This window comes from Zonotrichia leucophrys, chromosome 28 (assembly GCF_028769735.1).
Source record: "Zonotrichia leucophrys gambelii isolate GWCS_2022_RI chromosome 28, RI_Zleu_2.0, whole genome shotgun sequence".
NCBI lineage: Eukaryota > Metazoa > Chordata > Aves > Passeriformes > Passerellidae > Zonotrichia > Zonotrichia leucophrys.
In genome coordinates, this window is record NC_088197.1 from 6,002,430 (window position 1) to 6,018,847 (window position 16,418).

The 16,418-nt window shown below is 67.1% G+C and overlaps 3 protein-coding genes across 5 annotated transcripts; all 3 read left to right on the forward strand.

Annotated features, from left to right (window-relative positions):
- The first annotated feature begins 94 nt into the window (after nt 1–94).
- Nucleotides 95–2,033, forward strand: NDUFA13 (NADH:ubiquinone oxidoreductase subunit A13). The gene is made up of 5 exons (XM_064734189.1): nt 95–250; nt 360–438; nt 625–696; nt 1,061–1,130; nt 1,734–2,033. The coding sequence occupies exons 1-5, from the start codon at nt 157–159 to the stop codon at nt 1,851–1,853; spliced, it is 435 nt and encodes a 144-aa protein (XP_064590259.1). The 5' UTR covers nt 95–156; the 3' UTR covers nt 1,854–2,033.
- A 517-nt stretch (nt 2,034–2,550) lies between these two features.
- YJEFN3 (YjeF N-terminal domain containing 3) lies at nt 2,551–8,316 on the forward strand. 3 transcript variants are annotated; one of them, XM_064734223.1, is made up of 7 exons: nt 2,551–2,833; nt 4,622–4,730; nt 5,952–6,062; nt 6,149–6,262; nt 6,781–6,934; nt 7,628–7,822; nt 7,951–8,316. In XM_064734223.1, exons 1-7 carry the CDS (start codon nt 2,787–2,789, stop codon nt 7,956–7,958), a joined length of 738 nt encoding a protein of 245 aa, XP_064590293.1. In that variant the 5' UTR covers nt 2,551–2,786; the 3' UTR covers nt 7,959–8,316. The 3 variants fall into 3 exon arrangements, with proteins under 3 accessions (XP_064590293.1, XP_064590292.1, XP_064590295.1); XM_064734222.1 differs by lacking the exon at nt 7,951–8,316 and having other exon boundaries at nt 7,628–7,885; XM_064734225.1 differs by lacking the exons at nt 5,952–6,062; nt 7,951–8,316 and having other exon boundaries at nt 7,628–7,885.
- A 1,567-nt stretch (nt 8,317–9,883) lies between these two features.
- On the forward strand, nt 9,884–15,673 carry CILP2 (cartilage intermediate layer protein 2). Its single transcript, XM_064734275.1, has 8 exons — nt 9,884–9,958; nt 10,529–10,627; nt 11,094–11,366; nt 11,745–11,927; nt 12,249–12,734; nt 12,821–12,929; nt 13,021–13,178; nt 13,262–15,673. The coding sequence occupies exons 1-8, from the start codon at nt 9,889–9,891 to the stop codon at nt 15,652–15,654; spliced, it is 3,771 nt and encodes a 1,256-aa protein (XP_064590345.1). The 5' UTR covers nt 9,884–9,888; the 3' UTR covers nt 15,655–15,673.
- The last annotated feature ends 745 nt before the right edge of the window (nt 15,674–16,418 follow it).

The window sequence follows — 16,418 nt, forward strand, 5'->3', positions numbered from 1 at the left end:
ATCCCAAGGAATTGATGTGGCATTGCCCTTTTAAGCGCGCGTTGCCCCTTTAAGTAGCGTCCCTACGGTCACGTGGCTGCAGCACGTGAGTTTCCCGCGCGCGGGAGCTGGGCGGGCCGGCGGCGCGGGGCAGTGACGTCACCGATCCGCGCCGCGATGGCGGCGCCGAAGGTGAAGCAGGACATGGCCCCGCCGGGCGGGTACGGCCCCATCGACTACAAGCGGCACCTCCCGCGCCGCGGCCTCTCAGGTGAGCCCGGGGGCGGCCGCGGGGGCGCCGCCGAGGGGCGGCGGGGGCGGGAGCGGGGCAGTGCGGCCGCTCCGCGCTGAGCGCGCCCCGCTCCCCTCACGGCCCTCAGGGTACAGCCTGTTCGCGCTCGGCATCGGGAGCCTCCTGCTCGGATACTACAGCCTCGTCAAGTGGAACCGCGAGCGCAGGTGACGCTGCGAGCCCCCCGCGGCGCCCCCGGCCCGGTCCCGGGGCTCCTCCCTGCGCTTCTGGCCCCGGGCTGGGCTTTTCACACCCGGATCCTGGGACCCCCAGTGCCCCCGGGACGCCCCAGTGCCCCATTCCCGGTGCTCCCAGTCCCCCCAATTCCCCGTTCCCCCGTTCTGTCCCTGCAGGCGGTTGCTGATCGAGGAGCTGGAGGCTCGGATCGCGCTGATGCCGCTGCTGCAGGCGGAGTCCGACCGCAGGTACGGGGCTGGGAAATCCCTTTGGGACTGGGATCCCCCTTTATGGGATTGGGAACTTCCCTTGGGATTGGGAATTTCCTTTATGGGACTGGCAATTTCTCTCGGCACTGGAGCTTCCCTTTGGGACTGGGATCCCCCTTTATGGGATTGGGAACTTCATTGATGGAATGGTGTCCCCTTTGGGATGGGATCTCTTTGTGGGATTGGATCCCCTTGGATCGGGATCCCCTTTGGGGTCGGGATCCCCTGTAGGGGATTTGGGTCCCCTGTAGGGGATTGGGGTCCCGTTTGGGATCGGGGTCCCCTTTGGGATGAGGATCCCCCCATGGGATCGGGGTCCCTTCCCGTGCCCTGTGTCCCTCAGGACGCTGCGGTTGCTGCGGGAGAACCTGGAGGAGGAGGCCAAGATCATGCGGGACGTGCCGGGCTGGAAGGTTCGGGATTCTGGGGGGAATGAGGGGGGGCCGCCCCTCTGGGATCCCATGGGATGCATTTGGGATCACCCCGGGCTGGAAGGTTCGGGATTCCCGGGGGGAAGGGGCAGGACAGGGGGGCTCCTCTGGGATCCCATGGGACGCAGCCATCCCTGTGGATTTGGCTCTGTGGGGTCCCCCGGGATTTGGCTCCATGGATTTGGGATCCCACGGCATTTGGGTCCCTCCCACGATTTGGGATCCCTTGGGATTTAACTCCATCCCCATGGATTTGGGATCCTCTGGCACTCGGGCTCACCCCTTGGCTGCCAGGCCCTGCCTGGGGTGGAGAATCCCAGGAATTCCCGGTGATTCCCAGCACAATTCTGGACAATTCCCAGCCCAATTCCCGGTGATTCCCAACACAATTCTGGACAATTCCCAGCCCAATTCCCGGTGATTCCCAACACAATTCTGGACAATTCCCAGCCCAATTCCCGGTGATTCCCACCATTCGACATCCACCAATTCCCGGTGATTCCCAGCCATTCTGGACATTCCCATCCGGTGATCCCGACACATCGGTGATTCCCGGTGATTCCCAGCCCATTCCCGCTGTTGCAGGTGGGCGAGTCCCGGTTCCACACGGATCGCTGGGTGACCCCCACGGTGGAGGAGCTCTACTACCTGCGGCCCCCGGCCGAGCTGGAGCGGGAGAAGTTCGGGCTGCAGAACTACGTGTGACACCCCAAAACCCCAACCCTCACCCCAAACCAAACCCCAAACCCCCACCCCGCCTCTCCCGGCTCCTTCCAGAACTTTCCCCCCCTTTCCTGTCCCTCTCCAGGCTGATTCCCCCATCCCGAGCTTCTTCTGTTGCCTGTTCATTAATAATTAATGAATAAATAATGAATAAATAAATCAGTCAGTCCTTTGGGGATTGGAACTGCCCCTGGGAATTGGGAAATTGGGATCCCCTCCTTTTAGGATTGGGATCCCCCATTTGGGATTGGGATCTTCTCCCTTTGGGATTGGGCATCTGTCCACTTTGGGATTGGGATCTCCTTTTGGGACTGGAATCTCCCCCCTTTGGGGTTGGGGCCGCCCCTCTTTAGGATGGGGAGCCCCGTGGCTCCCGGACACAGCCCGCACTCCCTCTCCCTCTCTCTCTCCCTGGAATTCGGCGGCTCCCGGGGGATTTTCCCGGGAATTCGGGCTGGAGGGAGGGGCCGTGTCCTCGTCCCCTCCCCGTGGGCTCCCCGCTCCCGGGCCTGCGGATCCCGCTGGGAAAGCCCCGATCTGGGGAGGTTTAACCCCAAAATTCCCTGGTGGGAACCGCGGGCGGCATTCCCGGAGCGGGGCCGGGCCGGGAGCGGGGCGGGGGCACCGGAGCCGCCTCCCCCCGGGCGGCACCGCCGAGCGCGCCCCGCTCCGACCGGAGCATCCCCGGCATTCCCGGTGGGACCGGAGCATCCCCGGCATTCCGGGGGAACCGCTCCAACCGGAGCATTCCCGGTGGGACCGGAGCGTCCTCGGCATTCCCGGAGGATCCGCTCCGACCGGAGCATCCCCGGCATTCCCGCGGGCTCCCCTCCCACCGGAGGCTCCGCGCCGCTCCCGCCGGCTCCGCTCCCGCCGGGGCTCGGTTCCGCCGCCGCTCCGGTCCCGCTCCCCGCCATGAGCTCCGCGCCCAGCCCGTCCCGGGAGCCGCCCCGGTACCTCAGGTGAGTCCGGGGTCCCCCCGAGGAGCCCCCCGGCGGCTCCGGGCGGTGCCGCTCAGCCGGGGCTGCCCCGGGACCCCGCGGGGGTGGGACGGGAGATCCCCGGTGCCCCGGGAGCCGCCCCCGCTCGGTGCCGGCCCCGCGCGCCACCCCCGGGCGGGTCCCGGTGCCCACGGGTGTCCCTGGGCCCGGGGAGGGGGGATCGGTACCCACGGAGCCGCCGTTGCCGGAGCAACCGCAGCATCCCGGGTCTCCATGGCTGCGGCGGGGATGCTCCGGGAGGCGGCGGGAGCGGAGCGCGGGACCGGGACGGGCAGAGATGGGGACAGCGGAGAGAGCGGGAACAGCGGGGACAGAGAGGACATCGGGAACACCGGGGACACGCTGCGGGGACGGGCTGTACCCGGAGGGAGCAACGGAACGGGAACGGGGAATGGGACCGGGATGTGGGACTGGAGTGTGAAACTGGGATCGGGGGCGCAGAGAGGGGACACAGCCGGGATAAAGAGTCGGGATGTGGAGCTGGGATATGGAGCGGGATACGGGACCGGGATGCGGGACAGGGATGGGTTCGGGGGCGGGCCCGCAGCTCCCGGGGAGCCCCGGCCGTGTCCCCGCCCCGGGCCGGTGCCAGCCAACAGTGTCCCTGCCAGCCCGGGGTGTCCCTGCCAGCCCGGGTGTCCCTGCCAGCAGCGATTAGGGACAATGTTCCCGGGAATTGCTGCGGACACGTGGCTCGAGCGACAACACAGCTGGGCCCGGCCCCCCCGCCACCCCCGCTCGGCACCGCTCTCTCCCTTCCCGCCCCTTCCTCCCGGTTTTCTCCCCAGAGCCCCCGAGTGGGGCTGGGACAGGGCTGGGACAGGGCTGGGGCTCACTAGAGGGCACCAAAGGATCGGGGACAGGGATGGGATGGGAATGTGGGACGGGATGAAGTTTTCCTGGCAGGTTTGTCAGGACAGCCAAGGACTGGGGGAACCAGGATCTTGCTGGGGCCCTGCTGGAATGAAAAGGGACTTCTGGGGTTCTGCCAAAAACAGAACACGGCTCGTCCGTGGGGACAACCTGGATGGGGTGGGAGCACCCTGCAGCCTGCGGCCCCCACCCGGGACCCCAACCCGGGCCCCCTCAGCTGCCCCCTGGCACTGCCGGGTCCCCTCTCGGGGCTGGCTCTGAGCGGTTCCCTCCCAACCCGGGGTACGGCGGGGTCTGGATCCCCCAGCTCCGCTCGGTTCCCCCGGTACCAGCGGGGTCTGGATCCCCCAGCTCCGCTCGGTTCCCCCGGTACCAGCGGGGTCTGGATCCCCCAGCTCCGCTCGGTTTCCCCGGTACCGCCGGGATCCCGGCGGGGCTCGCGTTCCCTCCCGGCGGGCGCTGGAGGCGGCCCAGGCCGCTCCGCCCGCGCAGGTGAAGCCAACAGATGTGAGCAATTACTGTCGCGCTGGGCGCTGCCAGCTCCGGGCTCGGCGGCGGCGGAACAACCGCGGCTTTGTTCGCTTTTATGTAACCGGGGAACCGGGGCCGCCGCCAGCTCGGCCGAGCGCCGCTCCCGCCGCGGCCCGTGCGGGCACGGTTCCCTCGGTGCGACATCCGTGTGACATCCGTGTGACATCCCTGCGACATCCCTGTGACCTCCGTGCCCGTCCCCACCGCGGCGCCCACCCCGAGCCCCCGGCGCGCTCGCCCCGTGTCCCAGAACCCCGTCCCGGGGGTGGAGCGGGGTCCCGAGTCCTCTGGGGGGTGGGGACAGCTCTGTCCCCCTGTCCTGAGCGGGGACTGTCCCCAAGGCAGCCAGGCCGAGGCGGAGGCCATGGAGAAGGAGCTGCTGGAGGATTATCGCTTCGGGCGGCAGCAGCTGATCGAGATCTGGGGACACGCCTGTGCCGTGGCTGTCACCAAGGTGAGCCTGGGGACACCTCAGAAGGACTGAGGACACCCAGAGGGGTTGGGGTCCCCGCCAGGGGTCGGGGCGGGGGCCATGGGGGTCCCCAGAGGTGCCCGGGTGTCCCCGAGCCCCGGCGATGTCGCTGCTGCGGGGATCGCCCGGGGCTCGTGCGAGATGTGAGGAGGAGGAGGAGGAGGAGGAGGAGGAGGAGGAGGAGGAGGAGGAGCAGGCGTCCATCAAGGGCAGCTTTGTGCCCCGGGCCCGAGAGCTCCGCGCCTCAGCTTTTCCATCGGCCCTTCCCTGCTCCGAGCGCCGATGAGGAGCAGAAATGTTTTGGTGCCGGAGCTGTTGCAGCATCCCTGACCCCACCTGGCGCTCGGCATCCTCCTCTTCCTCAGGGCAGCCCCAGCTCCGGCTCCCCCAGCCCGCCGGGGTGTCCCCAGGGTGTCCCCGCGGTGTCCCCGCTGTGTCCCGGTGCCAGGAGATGCCGGTGGCGTGGCCAGCGCTGGGCCGGGGCCAGCCCGAGCTACCGGGGCCGTGTCCCGCTCCGGGCACTGGGGACGGGTCCCGGAGCCAGGATCCGTGAGCAGGAAAAAATCCGTCAGTGGATAAACAGAGGCTCCGTCCCTCCCTCCGTCCGTCCGTCCCTCCCTGCCCGAGCCATCCTGGAATGTGCAGCGGGCGGGATGGGGGGGGGGGCCGCAGGCACGGCTCGGCCTGGGCAGCATCCTCATCCCACCTGGGGCATCATCCCGAGGGTACCACGGGCATCACCCTGGTCCTGCCGTGGGCATTGCCTTGATCCCACCTTGGGCACCATCCTGGTCCCACCCGGGGCACCTTCCCCATCCCACCCTGGACATCTTCCTGAGGCCATCTTGGAATTCCACCACAGGCACCATCCTCACCCCACCGCTGGCATCATCCTCATCCCAGTACGGTCTGTGTTCCATCCCACTCCGAGTGCAACCCAAGTCCTGCTGTGGATGCCAGGCCATGCCATGCCATGCCATACTGTGCCATGCCAAACCATGCCATGCCATCCCGTGCTATGGATCCCATCTCCGTCCTGCTCTTTGTGCCACCTCCATCCCATGTCGGGTGGTGTGTGACAGTGCCATCCCATGTCCCCCTGTCCCTGCCGCGTGCCAGTGCCACCTCTCTGTCCCTGTCCCCTCGGTGTGACGCTGTCCCCACTGCCCCCATGTGACGCTGTCCCCCCGGCTGTCCCCGCAGGCGTTCCCGCTGCGCTCTCTGCGGCGCAGGCAGCCCACGCTGTTGGTGGCGTGCGGGCCGGCGCAGAACGGGGCCGTGGGTTTGGTGTGCGCCCGCCACCTGCGCAGCTTCGTGGGTACCTCTGCCCCCCGCCCTCCTCCTCCTCGTGCCGGCCTTCCTCCCGAGCCCCCGGCTCCAGGGCTCCGTTTCTCCCCCAGGATTACGAGCCCACCATCTTCTACCCCAAGCGCTCCCCGGACCCGCTGCACCGCGACTTCACCACGCAGTGCGAGAAGATGGACATCCCCTTCCTGTCCTACCTGCCCACCGAGGTGACCCCAGCCCCAGATCCCCTGATTGGCCCCTTCTCCTCCCCTGTTCCCCCTGTGAGCACCCAAATCCCCCTGGTTGTCCCCTTCTCCTTCCCTTTATCCTTCCCTTGAAATCCCCCTGCTTATCCCCCTCTTCTCCTTCTCTTTCCCCTCCCCGAACCCCAAAACCCCCCCAAATCCCCCCAAACCCCCAGCTCTTCTTTTCTCCCTCTTTCCCCATCCTTTTCCCCCTCTCCCTCCCCATCCCGGCCCTGCTGCGATCCCGGGAATGCCAGAAAATCCAGAAAATCCAGCAGCCGCTGCCCGCAGCCACCGGCTCTGTTATTTTTGGAACCTCGCAGCGCTGGGAACGGAGGAATTTGACCCAAAATTCGCCGTCTCGGCTGCGCGGCCCCTCCCTCGCTGCTCTACTTGGGGGGGATTTTTTGTACTTTTTATTTTTTTGGCACGGCCGGGGGTTTGTGCCGTCAGAGGTGACACGGGGACACCGCAGATGTCGCTGTCGCTGTCCCCTGCAGGTGCAGCTCATCAACGACGCCTACAACGCCGTGGTGGACGCGGTGCTGGGCGCCGAGGGGACACAGGGGACAGAGGGGACAGAGCCGTGCGCGGCCATCCTGGCCACCCTCAGGCACGTCCGCATCCCCATCGTCAGCCTGGATGTCCCCTCAGGTGCTGCCCGTGTCCCCTCGGGTGTCCCTCGTGTCCCTTTGGGTGTCCCCCCAGGTGCTCCCCGTGTCCCCCCGGTACCTCCCGCACCCGTGGCAGTGTCACCCTGGGACCCCCCGTGGGGGCCCTGGCAGGGTTGGGGACATCCCTGGACCCCCCCTCGGTGGCCCTGGCAGGGTTGGGGACATCCACAGGAAATAACAAAGTGCCCGGCCCAGACATGACGTCACTGGCCGCTGGCATCCCCGGCTGGCATTCCCGAACAGCCGCGTGCTGCTGGCCAGGCCTGGCATTGTCACCACCCGTGTGTCCCCCCTGGCCTGGCCGTGTCACCCTCCGCGGGTGGATCCCCATGGGGACAAACCCCGCCCGTGTCACCCCCTGTGCCACCCCTGTGCCCTCCCTGTCCCCTCTCTGTGCCCTCTCTGCCACCGCCCACAGCAGCAGCGGGACACGCCTGAGCCACCCCGTGTGTCCCCAAGGGTGGCGTGTGTCCCCTGGGGTCACACCTGTCCTCTCTGTGATCCCACCGACCGTTCCGTGTCCCCTGGGGTCACTCGTGTCCCCTCTCCATGTCCCTGGGTGTCCCCTGTCCCCTCCCCGTGTCTCCGGGTATCCCCACTGTCCCCGCTGTCCCCTGGGTGTCTCCCCGGTGCCCCCGCTGTCCCGGTGACCGCTGTCCCCTCCCCGGGGCAGGCTGGCTGCCCGGCCCGGTGGGTGGCAGCGGTGACATCAGCCCGGACGTGCTGGTGTCGCTGGCGGCCCCCAAGGAGGTGGCGCGGCGCTTCCGGGGACGGCGACACTTCCTGGCCGGGCGCTTCGTGCCCGAGGAGCTGCGCAGGAAATTCGGGCTCAGCCCCCCCGAGTACCCGGGCAGCGACTGCGTGGTGGCCCTGTGACCCCAAGGAAACCCCGTGACCCCAAGGAAACCCCTGGGACCCCAAGGAAACCCCTGTGACCAAGAAACCCGGGACCAAGGAAACCTGTGACCCAAGAAACCCCTGGGACCCCAAGGAAACCCCTGTGACCCCAAGGAAAGCCCTGGGACCCCAAGGAAACCCCTGGGACCCCAAATAAATCCCCATGACCCCAAAAACCTCTGGTGGTGGGCCCTGTGATCCCAAAAACTCCCTGGGACCCCAAACAAACTCTGCTGGTGACCCTGTGACTCCAATACCCCTGGGACTCCAAAAACCCCCTGGGACCCCAAATAAACTCTTGGTGGTGGCCCTGGGACCCAAAAACCCCTGGGACCCAAAATAAATCCTCTGGGACCTCCAAAATCCCCTGGGACCCTAAAAAACCCTGCCGGTGGCCCTGTGACCCCAAAAACAACCCTGGTGGGCCCCGAGACCCCAAATAAACTCCTGTGACCCCCAAATAAAGCTCTGCTGGTGGCCCTGTGACATCAAAAATAAAGTGGTGGTGGCTGCTAAAATAAAGTGCTGGTGGCCCTGGAAGCCCAAACCAAACCCTGGGACCCCAAAGCAAACCCTGGTGGTGGCCCTGCGACCCCGACAGGCAGCGCTGGGGTCCCTCAGCTGTTTGGGGGCTGTTTGGAGATGGGGACAGGGGGACCTTGGTGGCCTTGGGCTGGGTTGGGGACTTGTCCTGGCACTGCAAGGCCTGGCCTGACCCCTGGCAGTGCCACCCCCCGCTGCTGGGGACAGAGCTGTCACCTCCCCTGCCACCCACCCAGGGGGACAACGGCACTGCCGGGGTCACACAGGGCTGAAATGGCACCAAAATGCCGCCAAAATGCCACAAAATGCCACAAAATGGCACCAAAATGTCACCAAGAACCCACAAAACCCCCAGGAAAAGCAAAGGGGAACCACCCCCAGAGCACGGGGCTGTCCCTGAAGGTGACGGGCCACCCCTGGCACTGTCCCCTCTGTCCCCTCTGTCCCCAGTGCCCCCCGTGCCCCCTCCCGGAGCCGCCGGAATGCCGGGAATGTGCCGGGATTTCCGCCCGCCGGGCCGCTGATCCCAAACCCCCCGGTGCCCCCGGTGCCCTCCCGGTGCCCCCAGTGCACCCAGTGACCTCCCAGTCCATCCCAGTGTCCCCAGTGCACCCAATGGCCTTCGGTGCCCCTCAGTGCCCCCCAGTGCCCTCCCAGTGCCCCTCAGTGTTCCCAGTTTCTCCCAGTGTCCTCCCAGTCCCCTCCAACCCCCTCAGAGTGGCACCGGCTCCGTCTTTTCCCTTTCCCGTAGTTTTGTTTTCCCCGTGTTTTTATTTTCCCCGTCGTTTTTAGTTTTTATTTTGTCCTGCACTTTTATTTTGCCCATACTTTTTATTTTTCCTGTGTTTTCTAGTTTTTATTTTTCCTGTATTTTTATTTTTCCCGTATTTTTATTTTCTCATATTTTATTTTCCCCCGTATTTTTATTTTCCGCTTAGTTTTTATTTTTTCCATAGTTTCTAGTTTTTATTTTTCCTGTAATTTTATTTTCCTTGTAGTTTTCAGTTTTTATTTTTCCTGTATTTTTATTTTCCCTGTAGTTTTCAGTTTTTATTTTTCCTGTATTTTTATTTTCCCCATATTTTAATTTCCCCCGTATTTTCCCCCATATTTCATTTCCCCCGTATATTTATTTTTCCCGTATTTTATTTTTCCCGCAGTTTTTATTTTTTATTCCCGAGTATTTTTGTTTCCTCTCCCCTCCCTCCCGCCGCATTCCCGGCTCATCCCTCAGCCAATTTTCGCAGCTGGACCCGAGCGGCGGCGGCGGCGGCGCTGCCCCGGGCGGGCTCCGCTCCCGATAAAAGCGGGGCCGGCCCCGCCGCGGCCGCACTCGCGCCCGGAACGGCCCTGGCACGGCTGGCACCTCTGGCACTGCTGGCACCGCTGGCACAGCTGGCACAGCCAGCACAGCTGGCACGGTTGGAACGGCTGGCACAGCTGGCACGACCAGCACAGCTGGCACGGGTGGCACCGATGGCACGGGTGGCACCGATGGCACGGTTGGCAAAGCTGCTGGTGATGCTGGCAATGCTGGGAGCCTCATATGCTGCCAGGGTGGCAGGTAAGGGGTGTTTGGGTTTGGGGTTTCAGGATTTGGGGTCAGCAGTTTTGGGTTTGGGGTTTGGGAGTTGGGGTTTGGGTATAGTTGGGATTTGGGTATTGAGGTTTGGGTTTGGGAGTTGGGGTTTGAGGTTTGGAGATTTGGGGTCAGCAGTTTCAGGTTTGGGGGTTTGGGGTTTGGAGTTTGGGAGTTGGGGTTTGGGGTCTGGGGTTTGGGTTTGGGGTTTCAGGATTTGATGTCAGCCGTTTCGGGGTTGGGGTTGGGGTTTGGGGTTTTTGTGCCACCGGGGTTTTGGGGTTCCCAGTAGGAATGAAGGGAGGAAGGGGTGGGGATGGGCTGGTGGCACAGGGTGGTGGCACGGGACAGTGGCAGGGGGTGGCAGGGGGTGAGGGGTGGGGTGGGAGCGCTGGCACCTCCCAAAGGGGAGGGTGGATGGAGATAAGGGAATTGTGTCCTTCCCGGCATCCTGGCACTAGAGGGACAGGGACAGGGACAGGGACAGGGACAGGGATGGGGACAGGGTGGCCCTGGGACCCCGGGAATGTGGCAGTGCCACCCGTGTGTCCCCAGAGCCGCTGGAGAACGAGTCGGAGCCGGGCAAGGCTGGCACAGGAGGGAAGCCCTGGAAAGCCACACTTGACCTGGAGGAGCTGGACCTGGGCACGGCAGGTGAGGCCACCCCGATGGTCACCGTGTCCCCTCAGTGTCCCCAGGGGCACTGCCCACCCCTGACTTTCCCATGGGTCTGGGGACCTCATGCCACCCCCCACGTGACCCTTGGTGGTGACCACACTGCCGTGTCCCCTGGGGTCAGCTGTGTCCCCTGTCTGTGTCCCCACAGGGTGGGCTGTGTCCCCTGGGGTCACCGGTCCCCTCTCAGTGTCCCCACCCCGTGTCCCTCCCTCTGTCCCATTGCCCATCCCCACCCCAGCAACCCCTCAGTGGTGACCTCCATCCCTACACCCTCTGTGTCCCCAAGCTGTCCCCAACCCATCCCCAATGATCCCCAAGCTGTCCCCAGCCATCCCAAGCTGTCCCCAAGCTGTCCTCAACCATCCCAAACCATCCCAAACCATCCCAGGCTGTCCCCAATTGTCCCCAGCCCGTCCCCAACCTGTCCCCGCATCCCCCTCAGGCAAAGGCGCCGCCTGGACCTCGTGGTTCAACATCGACCACCCGGGTGGTGACGGTGACCACGAGAGCCTGGCAGCCATCAGGTTCTACTACGGGGACCGCGTGTGTGCCCGGCCCGTGGCCATCCAGGCGCGCAGCACCGAGTGGCACCTGCCCGAGGCCCTGGGACAGGTGGTCCATGCCAGCCCCGAGCGCGGCTTCCGCTGCCTGCACCGCGAGCAGCCGGCGGGCACCGCCTGTGCCAACTACCACGTGCGCTTCCTGTGCCCGCTGGGTGAGCCGGGGGTACCTGGGGGCACACCTGGGCTACCTGGGGGGCAGCTGACACAGTTGTGTGTCCCCTCTGTCACACCTGTATTCCACCTCTGGCTCACCTGGGGCACACCTGTATCTCACCTTTATCTCACCTGTATCCCACCTGTGTCACACCAGTGTCCCACTTGTATCTCACCTTTACGTCACCTGCATCCCACCTGTGTCTCACCTTCACCTCACCTCTATCCCACCTCTATTTCACGTTTGTCTCACCTGCATCCCACCCATATCTCACCTGTGTCCCACCTGGGCTGTGGGGCGGGGGCGTTCCTTCCCCCTTAACCCCTTGGCCGCCGTCCCCAGCCCGTGGGCCCCAGTCACGCCCAGTATCCCGCAGATCACGTGTACTGGTCGCACTGGTCCCCGTGGAGCCCCTGCTCGCGCAGCGCCTGCGGCACCCGGGGCACGCAGAGCCGCTCCCGGCGCTGCGGCAGCGCCCGCAGCCCGGCCCCGCTCCGGGAGCTCCGGTGCCGCGGCAAAGCCACCGAGCGGCGGCCCTGCAGCGCCGGGCCCTGCCCAGGTACGGACCTGGCGGTGCCACCGCCTGTCCCCGGGGGCTGCCGGGAGGGGACACGGCGTGGCACTGCCACCCGAGCCCTCCCTGTCCCCGGGTGCTGTGGGGAGAGAACACGGGGCGGCCGCAGAGTGCTGGAGGTGGCACTGGGGTGTGACAAGGACAGGGGTCCCTTCAAGGACCCGAATCCCCCTCTCAGCCCCCGCAGCAGGAGCAGCTGTGAAATTCCACCTGGTGCCACCCACGTCAGGCTGCTCTGCCGCGGGTGTGACCCGGGGGTGACCGCACAGGTCACGGTGACCGTTCCCACCGGGAATGTCCCCTCAGAGCCCACCTGGACGGAATGGGGCGCTTGGGGTCCGTGTTCCCGCAGCTGCGGCCGCTCGGGGACGCGCGTCCGGCGCCGGAGCTGCCGCACGGCCAAGAACCCGCCGTGTCCCGGCCGTGCCACCGAGGTGCAGAAATGCCGCCCGCCCCCGTGCCCAGGTAACGCCACCGGTGCCCCCTCGGCGGTGCCCCCGCTGCCCACGGGCTCGGAGCCCACCACGGGCTGCCCCGGGCACACGCTGCGGGGCACGGTGGTGACAGCGGCCGGGGTGGCACTGCCGGGTGCCCGCGTGTACCTGGAGGGCCGCCCGCCCGTGCTGCTGGCCCGCAGCGATGCCCGCGGGCGCTTCTCGGCCTCGGGGCTGTGCCCGGGCCCTGCTGCCAACATCAGCGCCCACCGCGACGGCTTCGCCCCGGGGCTGGCACCCATCACCGTCACCAATGGCTCGGGAGTGGCCGAGGCGCACCTGAGGCTGCACCGGCTCGGTGAGAAGGCGGGGGGCGATTTTGGGGCACCCCTGGGGGCAAGCCGGGGGTGCCCATGGGCTCGCTGCCCCTCTCGCCCTTTGCAGAGAAGCCCCACATGGTGCTGCAGCCCGCGGCCAGGGTGCGGGAGGCCGGGCAGGACGTGACCTTCTGCTGCAAAGCCTCGGGCACCCCCGCGCCCCAGAAATATTACTGGTGAGCTGGCACGGCGGGCATAGCGGGCACGGGAGGTGGTGGTGGTGGCAGTGTCACCGCTGAGCCTGTCACCTGTCGCCTGTCCCCGCAGGTACCACAACGGGACGCTGCTGGAGGGGACAGCGGAGCGCAGCAGCGGCCGCCTGGCGCTGCGGGGGCTGGCACCGGAGCAGGCTGGCACCTACCACTGCAAAGCCAGCTCCGAGGCGGGCGCCATCCGCTCGGCGCCCGCGCAGCTCACAGTGCTGGGTGAGCGAGCACGGGGGGCCCCTCCGGGGTGGCGAGACCCCCGCTGACCCCTCTAATCCCCCCCTTCCCCTCCGTGCCCCCAGCCCCGGGCCAGCAGAGCTGCAGGGCGGAGCCGGAGCCCAGCCTGGTGGAGCTGCCCAGCGAGTGCCCGCAGGACGCCAGCGGCTCCCGCTACTACAACGTGGGGCGCTGCCCCGCCTCGCCGTGCCCGGGCGGCCCCGCAGAGCCCTCGGGCTGCGGGGGGGAGTCGGGGCTGTGCTGCGGCGTGCGGAGGATGGAGCTGCGGCAGGTGCCGTGCGCCGGCTCCGTGCTGCCCCTCAAGGTGGTGGCCGAGTGCGGCTGCGGGCCCTGCGCGCAGCCCCGGGTGCTGGTGCAGGGCCGGGTGACGGCGGCCGACACCGGGGAGCCGCTGCGCTTCGGCCACATCTTCCTGGGGGGCAGGAAGGTGGGCTTCACCGGCTACCAGGGCTCCTTCACCATCGAGGTGCCGCCCGACACGCAGCGCCTCGTCACTCGCTTCGTGGACGGCCAGCAGCGCCTGGTGGATGCCGTCAAGGTGCTGCCCTTTGACCCGCGGGGAGGAGCCGTGTACCAGGAGGTGAAGATGCTGCGCAAGAAGGAGCCGGTGGAGCTGGACGGAGGGAGGAACAATGCCATCCCCCTGGGCGAGGCCGGCGGCCGGGAGCCCGTCGGGGAGCTGGTGCTGCCGGCCGGAGCCTTCCTGCGCCCGTCCGGGGAGGTTTTCAACGGCACCGTCAAGGCCAGCGTCACCTTCGTGGACCCCAGGGACATGGGCACGGCCAGCGCCGCCTCCAGCGACCTGAGCTTCGCCAACACCGAGGGCGAGATCGTGCCCCTGCGCACCTACGGCATGTTCGCCGTGGAGTTCCGCGAGGGCGAGAGCGGCGCGGCGCTGCAGGCCGGGCCCGTGCAGGTGAGGATGGACGCGGGGCAGGTGTGGATGGCCGAGCACCTGCAGAAGATGAAGCTGTGGTCCTTGAACCCCGAGAGCGGCCTGTGGGAGGAGGAGGCGGTGTTGCGGCCGGCCGGGGGCGGGCGGAGGAGGAGGAGGGAGGAGAGGACATTCCTGGTGGGCAACCTGGAGATCCGCGAGCGGCGCCTCTTCAACCTGGACGTGCCCGAGGATCGCCGCTGCTTCGTCAAGGTCAGGGCCTACAGCAATGAGAAGTTCAACCCCTACGAGCAGCTGGAAGGGGTGGTGGTGAGCCTCATCAACCTGGAGCCGCAGCCCGGCTTCCCCAGCAACCCGCGGGCCTGGGGCCGCTTCGACAGCGCCGTCACCGGCCCCAACGGCGCCTGCCTGCCCGCCTTCTGCGACGCCCGGCGCCCCGACGCCTACACGGCCCTGGTGACGGCCACGCTGGGCGGGGAGGAGCTGGAAGCCGTGGCCTCCAGCCCCAAGCTGAACCCCAACGCCGTGGGGGTGGCGCAGCCCTACCTGAACAAGCTGGGCTACCGCCGCTCGGACCACGAGGACCCGGCGCTCAAGAAGACGGCGTTCCAGATCAACGTGGCCAAACCCGACCCCAACAACGTGGACGAGAACAATGGCCCTGTGTACTCCTACCGGAGCCTGCGGGAGTGCGAGGAGGCGCCGGTCAGCGCCAACCACCTGCGCTTCTACCGCGTGGAGGTGGACAAGTACGAGTACAACGTGGTGCCTTTCAAGGAGAGCGATGTCACCTCCTGGACCGGCGACTACCTGGCGTGGTGGCCCAACCCGCAGGAGTTCCGGGCGTGCTACATCAAGGTGCAGCTGCAGGGGCCGCAGGAGTACATGGTGAGGTCCAGGAACGTCGGGGGCAGCCACCCCCGCACGCGGGGCCAGCTCTACGGGCTGCGGGACAGCCGGAGCGTGCGGGACCCGCTGCTGGACAACACCTCGGGCGCCTGCGTGGAGTTCAAGTGCGGCGGGATGCTCTTCGACCAGAGCCTGGCCGACAGGACCCTGGTGTCCATCGTGCCGCAGGGCAGCTGCCGCCGCACGGCCATCAACGGGCTCCTGCGGGACTACCTGAGCCGCCACCCGCCGCTGGCCGACAACAACCACACCGGGGCCTTCTCCATGCTGGCCCCGCTGGACCCGCTGGGCCACAACTACGGCATCTACACCGTCACGGACCAGAACCCGCGGCTGGCCAAGGAGATCGCCATCGGCCGCTGCTTCGCGGGCACCTCGGACGGCTTCTCCAGGGAGATGCGGGCGGGCGAGGGCACGGCCGTCACCTTCGAGTGCCAGGAGCGGCCGGCGGGTCGGGAGAGCCTCTTCCAGCGGCTGCTGAGCTCCCCGGCCGAGGCGCTGGCCGAGATCCGCAGGGAGATGGGGAGCTCCGAGCTGCGCCGCGCTCCCCCCGAGGTGATGGACTTCGCCTCCGGAGCCCCCTCCGGGCCGGCGGGCACCCGCCGGACCCCCAGCAGCCAGCGGAGACCGGGCCGGCCGCGGGGACAGCCCTGAGGCCCCTCCGTGTCCCCTCCCCGGCTCCGCTTTGTCGCCCCCTTTCCCCGTCGCTTTTGGCCGCGCTCATTTATAACGCCCGGAGGATTCGGGGGACGGGGGCAGGGGACGGGGGGAACGTGGGGAGGGGGTCCCTCCACCCCCCGGTGCTGTCGCTGCCTCCTCTTGGTGCTCAGCCCCGCGCTGGCGGCCCTGCGGACTGGATGGAAATAAAAGGAGTAAAAGAAGGGCTGGGGGCAAACCGGGGCAGGGGTGGGCATGGCAAGGGGGTCCCCGCCCGGTGCTTTGCCCGGTGCCACCGGCCCAGCCCCGGTGTGCCCGCGCCGGGAGCTGGGGGCACTGCTTTCATCCCCGAAAACGGGGATATTTTGGGGAGGAAACGCCAAGGATAACGCGGATAAGACTCCCTCCCTGCCGTGCCACCCCCGCGGCACCTCGGGCACCGCGCCGGCCCGGATTCGGGCGGATTTGTACATTATTTATTACAAAATATACAATTCTTGTACACCCGTCTGGCTGCTGGGCTTCTCCGGGACGGGGCCCAGCCCCGCGTGTTCCTCGCGTGTCCCGTTGTCCCCAGCCCCTGCCCCCGTTCGGTAGCACGGTCCCGGCCGCTCCTGTTTGCCTTGGGCCAGGCTCGGCCGGGCTGGCGGCGGCGGGGGGGGCTCGGTGCCAGCGGGACGTGGCAGCCGGGGCGGGGGCACCCACCGGAGCCCCCGCTGGCACCGGGACGTGCCAAGGCACGGTGCGGGCAGCCCCGCCGT